This window comes from Lontra canadensis, unplaced genomic scaffold, assembly GCF_010015895.1.
Source record: "Lontra canadensis isolate GAN:19392208 unplaced genomic scaffold, GSC_riverotter_1.0 scaffold79, whole genome shotgun sequence".
Lineage (NCBI taxonomy): Eukaryota > Metazoa > Chordata > Mammalia > Carnivora > Mustelidae > Lontra > Lontra canadensis.
This window is the reverse complement of record NW_022631073.1, coordinates 183,214-190,739: the sequence shown is the minus strand read 5'-3', so window position 1 is coordinate 190,739 and position 7,526 is coordinate 183,214. Positions and strand designations below refer to the sequence as shown.

Sequence of the window (7,526 nt, the reverse complement as noted above, 5' to 3'; positions counted from 1 at the left end):
AACCTGGGTCCAGTGTCCTGAGCCACTTCCCCCGAGAGGGCGAGGTCCCCGGTCCACTCGCTGGCACGCACCGGGACCCTAGGCCTGGCTGGAGTCCTGGGACATAGACAAGGTGAGGAGACCCGGAGAGGGGGGGACAGGGCGGCCCCTCCGTTCCTGGGCCTCCGGTGGGGGCCTGGGGTGGGAGGTCTCTCTCACTGGCCCGTGGTGGCCTGTGTCCCAACAGCGGCTCATGGCCTGGGGCGGCGGCCGGAACCTCTCCGCGCAGGGGCCGTTCATCCTGCTGGGCTTCCCGGGGCCGCAGGGCCTGCGCGCGGGGCTCTTTGCGCTCTTCCTGGTCGCCTACGCGCTCACGGTGGCCGGGAACCTGGCCATCATCGCGCTGGTCGGCGCGCACCGGCGCCTGCAGGCGCCCATGTACTTCTTCCTGTGCAACCTCTCCTTCCTGGAGATCTGGTTCACCACGGCCTGCGCGCCCAAGACCCTGGCCACGCTGGCCCGGCGCGGCTCAGCCATGTCCCTGGGCGGCTGCGCGGCGCAGAGGTACTTCGTCTTCGCGCTGGGCTGCGCCGAGTACTTCCTGCTGGCCGCCGTGGCCTACGACCGCGCTGGCCATCTGCCGGCCGCTGCGCTACCGCAGCCTCATGACGCCCGGCCGCTGCGCGCGCCTGGCCCTGGGCTCCTGGCTGGGCGGCTTCTCCGCCTTCGGCTTGCCGGCCGCCCTCGTCGCGCGCCTCTCCTTCTGCGGCTCCCGCGTCATCAACCACTTCTGCGACATCGCGCCCTGGATCGTGCTGGCCTGCGGCGACACGCGCGTCGTGGAGCTGGTGTCCTTCGGCATCGCCTTCTGCGTCATCCTGGGCTCCTGCTTCATCACGCTGGTCTCCTACGCCTGCATCATCGTCACCATCGTCGCGATCCCCGGCGCAGCCGGGCGGCGCCGAGCCTTCTCCACCTGCTTCTCCCACCTGGCTGTGGTCCTCCTCTGGTACGGGTCCACCGTCTTCCTGCACGTGAGGACCTCGGTGGAGAGCTCGCTGGACCTGACCAAGGCGGTCACCGTGCTCAACACTGTGGTCACTCCGGCGCTGAACTCTTTCATTTACACCCTGAGGAACAAGGACGTCAAGGAGGCTCTGTGGAGGTGGGTGCAGGGGAAGTGAGCCCCTGGGAGACCCACGGGCAGGATCGGGCCATCTGGCCGTCCCCTGTGTGGGAACCAGTTCTCAGCATCATCGTCTCTGTCCGGACTGCGAACAGCACCCTGATATCACACGGTGGTCAGGGGCTCTGGGGTGGCAGGGGGCTTTGGGCTGGGTGCTTGTCAGTGTGGAGGGCCCCCCATCCCATCCTGGCCTCACCGGGTTCCCACCCCTCTCACAGGTCTTGTCTGGGGGCGCTCAGCCCCTGGAGTTCCAAACCCAGATTCTGGAAGAGCAGTGGGGACGCACCGCCCAGAAGAAGCGCCGCATGAAGTTGCCAGTAGTCACCACCCAGCAAGTACTGGGCACCAGACCAGCCCGTGGGCCCCCAGCCTGGTCTGGGTCTTGGGGGCTGATAGCTGTCTTGTTAGTGAGGGGTGGAGTTCCCCCCACTGCCAGCACCTGTGGTGTCCTGAGTGTTTCCTCCTTGGTGGCGGGGGACGTTTGACCATGCAGAGAATCCAGAGAGATGCTGCGGGAACCTGGCAACCTTTGAGAGCCACCTGGAGTCAGTGTGTGGGTTTGCCTCCGAGCATGCCCACCAGGGCTCCTGCTGGGGTCTGCACTGTGGGGGGCACGGGTGTCACAGGGAGGGAGGGGGGCTCGGTTCGGCCTCTGAGTGTGTAGTCACGTGACGTCCTCCGGGTCCAGAACCTCTGTGAGAGGCCTGGTCTGGCCCACAGCCCATCGTTACTTGGGCTCCACGCCTCTGCCAGCATGGCTTGGACAAGTCGAAGGACTCTGACGTCTGGGTCTTCATCTACGAATGGAGACTGTGACTGTCGTGTCATGAGCCGTGAGGGTGCATGACTCAGTGCGGCCAAAGTGCTCAGCACAGGGTCTGATGGGAGCGAGTGCTCAGGAGATGCCGCTGTTACTGCCGTCCCCACACGCAGCAGGCATGACCGTCGCCCCCTTTCCACCGCACACACGGGCCAGGCAGAACCGACAGAAGCCCTGCCCAGGGCTTCTGGTGAGTGTTCACTCCCCATGGTAGCCCAGCGTCCAGAGCAGAGCTGTGCCCACAGGTGCCGGCCAAGACCGGCCCAGTGGGCTGAGGGGCCGTGTCCCCCCCCAGTGGGGGTCCCGTATACTCTCTGTCTGACGTGCACACTCCGTCCTCTGTAGCTAACGACGCTTCTGAAGTCTGTGCTTTCGTGAAGTTATTTTCTAGACAGTGAATTGAAATGTCTACGTGACATCTGCTCATGGCTTTGCTAGAGGGGTTAGGACATTAGAAATACTTCATGTCATTATGGCGAGTTGCCCTGGAGCTCATAGCGACATAGACCCCGGGTGTCCCCTGCAGGGGGAAGCTGGCCTGGGGCAGGGCAGGGAGGGAGGGAGGGAGGCAAAGACCCTGTAACTTTATATTCTGTGGCACCAGGGCCCAGAGACCCTGCGTGACCCCTCAAGGCCACGTGGATGGGGATCAGCATGGCCAGAAACCACGGCGGGCCACCAGCCGCCGACTCGGAAGTGACCTTGCCGTCTCCTCCACCCTTCAGTGTAGACTCCTCTCTTTGGAGACTGAGGCCATGGGTGGTCCCAGGATGGGCGACCCTGAGGGGTGCCAGTGGGGGTATCCACCGGACTCTTCTGCTTCCTGCTCCTCCGTGGGTCCTGCCCCCGACCCCCACCCCCTGGTGCCGTGTCCTCAGCTAATCGTTCTCCAGGGGCCCCTCTGCGCAGGGGGGTAGAGGGTGGGCCTTCCCTGTCCCCACGTTGGCCCAGGTGAGGGCCCCGGGGCATCAGCTCAAGATGAGGAATTAGGTAGTTAATCCCCCCGAAGGGGGATGCTATCTTTTTTTCTTAATTAAAGGAGAATTTCAGACCAATATCCCTGATGAATATGGATGCCAATATTCTTAACAAGATCTTAGCTGATAGGATCCAACAGGACATTAAAAAGATTATCCGCGGGGTGCCTGGGTGGCTCGGTGGGTTGGGGCCTCTGCCTTTGGCTCAGGTCATGGTCCCACGGTCCTGGGATCGAGTCCCACGTCGGGCTCTCTGCTCAGCGGGGAGCCTGCTTCCCCTCCTCTCTGCCTGTCTCTCTGCCTACTTGTGGTCTCTGTCTCCGTAAAATAAATAAATAAAATCTTTAAAAAAAAAAAAAAAAGATTCTCTACCCTGACCAGGTGGGTTTATCCCTGGGAGGCAAGTCTGGTTCGACATTCGCAGATCAATCCGTGTGATACGGAAAGTTGTAAATTGAAAAAATTTTATTTTATTTAAACTCAATTACCATAGTGGACCATTGGTTTCAGGGGTGGTGGTCAGTGACTCGTCAGTCTTCAGTCGCACCCCGTGCCCCTCTTATGCCCATCCCCCAGTTAGCCCATCCCCCACTCCCTCCCCTCCAGCAAACCTCAGTCTGTTCCATAGAGGTAGGAGTTTCTTTTTTTTTCTTTTTTTAAAGATTTTATTTATCTGACAGACAGGATCACAAGTAGGCAGAGAGGCAGGCGGAGAGAGGAGGAAGCAGGCTCCCCGCTGAGCAGAGAGCCCGATGCGGGGCTCGATCCCAGAACCCTGAGATCATGACCTGAGCTGAAGGCAGAGGCTTTAACCCGCTGAGCCCCCCAGGCGCCCCTAGAGTTAGGAGTTTCTTATGGTTTGTCTCCCTTTCTGATTTCAACTTCTTTTATTCTCCGTCCCTTCCCCTATGATCTTCCATTTTGTTTCTTAAACTGCTCATATGAGTGAGCTCATATGATAACTGTCTTTCTCTGACTGACTTGTTTTGCTCAGCATAATTGTGGACGTTGCTGCTATAAACATTGGGGTGCACGTGCCCCTTCGGATCACTGCATTTGTATCTTTAGGGTACATACCCAGTAGTGCAAGTGCTGGGTTAGGGCAGCTCTATTTTCAACTTTTTGAGGACCCTCCATGCTGTTTTGCAGAGCGGCTGCCCCAGCGTGCGTTCCCACCGGCAGGAAATGCCATCTGTCCCCCTCCTTTCTTGCTCTCTCTTGTGACGGTTTACTGTGAGCGCGGGGCCACCCTGTAGGGAGGGTGTGGAGTGTGTACCGGGGACAGGGAGGGGCAAAACACTCAGTTTGTTCCTCAGAGTCCTCGGTCTCTCCTGGTTCGTCTCCCGCTCCGGTTTCCCCCAACTCCCTCCTTGTGCTGCTTTTGTGACGCGCCAAGTCACACCAGAACAAGACTGCCTCGGACCTGGTCTGGAGACCTTCCTGAGGAAAGTTTGGGTTTCGAAATGGGCATCCAGAAAGATGGGGGGCACGAGTTAGAGCAGCTCTTCGAACATTCAGTTTGAACACTGTGCTCTTTGAACTGTGACGTTCACGTGTAAGCCCCGGCCTGAGTCCTGCCCACGCTCACCTGGGAACCTGGCCCACACGGGCTTCCTGCCTCTCTGGGGCAGAACTGCAGGTCCTCTGAGCCTGGCCGGGCGTGGCTCTGAGGGTTCCTGGGTCCTCCGGAAGTCAGTAAAGAACCAGCTTTTAACACTTCCTGCTCTTTCATCCTTTCCTTTCAAGGGAAACATTTTAAAGGATTTTTAAAGTAATAGACTTTAGGAGCACTTTTAGGCTTATAGAAAACTGAGCAGAAAGTCGAGTTCCCATTTACCCCTCCCCCGGTTTGTCCTTAGTACCGTGTTGCATTAGTGGGGGGGGGGGGGTAACTTTGTTGCGCTTAATGAGCCAATGTTAGTACATTAATATTAGCTAAAGTCCGTAATTCACATCAGGGCCCACTCTGACTAGTATACCTTCTGTGGGTTTTGACAAATGAGTATGCAGTGTATCCACCATTACGGTGTCCTACGGAATCATTTTACTGCCCTAAAGATCCCGTGTTCTGCGTGCTCATCCCTCCTCCTCTCCTTCCTGACCCTGACGACATCTGATCTTTTTGCCTTCTCTATAGTTTTATGGCATATCATTGGGTTGTATGGTATGGACCGTTTCCGGATTGACTTCTTTCCCTAAGCAACATGCATGTAAGTTTCCTCCAGCTCTTTTTGGTGACTTGATAGCCCATTTCTTTTTTATTATGGAGTAACATTCCATTGTCTGGTTGGATCACTGTTTATTTACCTGTTCGTCTATTGAAGGACATCTTGGCTGCTTTCAGATTTTAGCAATTACGAATAAAGCCGCTATAAACATTCAAATGTAGGTTTTTGTGTGTATTTATGTTTTCAACTTATTTGGGTAAGTACCCAGGAGTGTGATTGCTGGACAGTAGGGTAAGACCATGTTTAATAATATAAGAGCCCGGCCAACTGTTTTCCAAAGTGGCTGCGCCGTCTTGCGCCCCTTCCAGCGTGAGCGAGAGCTCTGCCGGGCGCATCTTTGCCAGCGTTTGCTGTCGTCAACCATCCTACCAGGTGTGTATGGTATCTCATGGTTGTTTTAATTGGCAGTCCTTAATAAGCATCTTTTCATATGCTTATTTTCCATCTGTATCTCTTCTTTGGTGGGGTGTCTGCTCATTTTTAATTGGGTTCTTGTTTTATTTTTTTAATAGCCAATTTATTTTTTATTGTTATTTTTTCATTTTTTATATTGTGTTCAGTTAGCCACTGTATGGTACATCATTACTTTTTGATGTAGTGTTCAGTATTTCATTACTTGCATATAACACCCAGTGCTCTTCACATCATGTGTCGTCCTTAATGCCTGTCACCCGGTCACCCCATAGCCTCCCCCACTCCCCTCTGAAACCTTCAGATAGTTTCTCGGAGTCCAGAGTATTTCACGGTTTGTCTGATTTCTCCCCCTTCAATTTTCCCTCCCTTCCCCTGTGGTCCTCCACACTATTCCTTATGTTCCACATGTGAATGAAAGCATATGATAATTGTTTTTCTCTGCTTGACCTATTTCACTCAGCAAAATCTTCCCCAGTCCCGTCCATGTTGAGGCAAAAGTTGGGTGTTCATCCTTTCTGATGGCTGTATATGGACCACATCTTCTTCTTCTTCTTTTTTTTTTTTTTAAAGATTTTATTTATTTATTTGACAGACAGAGATCACAAGTAGGCAGAGAGACAGGCAGAGAGAGAGGGGGAAGCAGACTCCCCGCTGAGCAGAGAGCCCAATGTGGGGCTCGATCCCAGGACCCTGGGATCATGACCTGAGCCGAAGGCAGAGGCTTTAACCCACTGAGCCACCCAGGCACCCTGGACCACATCTTCTTTATCCAACATCTGTCGATGGACATCTCAGCTCTTTCCATAGTTTGGCTATTGTGGATGTTGCTGCTATGAATGTTGGGGTGCATGTGACCCTACTTTTCACTACATCTGTATCTTTGGGGTACAAACCTAGAAGTGCAATTGCTGGGTCATAGGGAAGCTCTATTTTTATCATCTGGAGGAAACTCCACACTGTTTTCCAGAGTGATTGTACCAGCTTGCATTCCTACCAATAGGGCAAGAGGATTCCCCTTTCTCCACATCCTCACCAACATTTGTTGTTTCCTGCTTTGTTAATTTTGGCCATACTAACTGGCATAAGGTGGTATCTCATTGTGGTTTTGATTTGTATCTCCCTAATGGCTGGTGACATTGAACATTTTTTCATATGCCTTTTAGCCATTTGTATGTCTTCTTTGGAGAAGTTTCTGTTCATGTCTTCTGCCCATTTTTTGACTGGATGTTTTCTTACTGTTGAGTTTTAAGTGTCCTTTTAATATTTTGGATACAAGTCTTTTATCTGATATGTATCTTTTGCAGAAATTTTAATGAAGTCCAACTTACCGACTTTTTCTCTCATGGGTTTTGTTTTTGGTGTTGTACCTAAAAAAGTCATCATCAAACCCAAGGCCACCTTGACTTTCTCTTATGTTACCATCTGGAAGTTCTATAGTTTTGCACTTTACATTTAGTTCTAGGATCTGTTTTGGATTAATTTTTTGGGTAAAAGTTGTAAGGTCACTATCTACCTTTTTTTTTTTTTTTTTGCATGTGGACATTAAAGATTTCACCTATTTGACAGAGAGAGAGACCACAAGCAGAGAGAGAGAGAGAGAGAGGAGGAGGAAGCAGGTTCCCTGCCTAGCAGAGAGCCCGATGTGGGACTCGATCCCAGAACCCTGAGATCATGACCTGAGCCGAAGGCAGAGGCCTAACCCACTGAGCCACCCAGGCAGTCCCATTGGGTCATATATTTTTGAGGATTTTTATATCTGTGTTCACAAGAGATTTTAATCTGTAGTTTTTCTTTCCTGTAATGTCTTTGTTTGATTTTGGTATTAGGGTAATGCTGGATTTATAGAATGAGTTAGGAAGTACTCCCTCTGCTTCTAGTTTCTGGAAGAGCTTTAGAGAGCTGGTATCTTTTCCTTCTTAAGT

At 53.0% G+C, this 7,526-nt stretch overlaps 1 protein-coding gene across 1 annotated transcript; it reads left to right on the top strand.

Annotated features, from left to right (window-relative positions):
• The first annotated feature begins 232 nt into the window (after positions 1-232).
• LOC116882005 (olfactory receptor 287-like) lies at positions 233-1,163 on the top strand. Its single transcript, XM_032882199.1, is given in 2 exon segments — positions 233-606; positions 608-1,163. Coding segments are annotated over 2 exon segments (930 nt in total).
• The last annotated feature ends 6,363 nt before the right edge of the window (positions 1,164-7,526 follow it).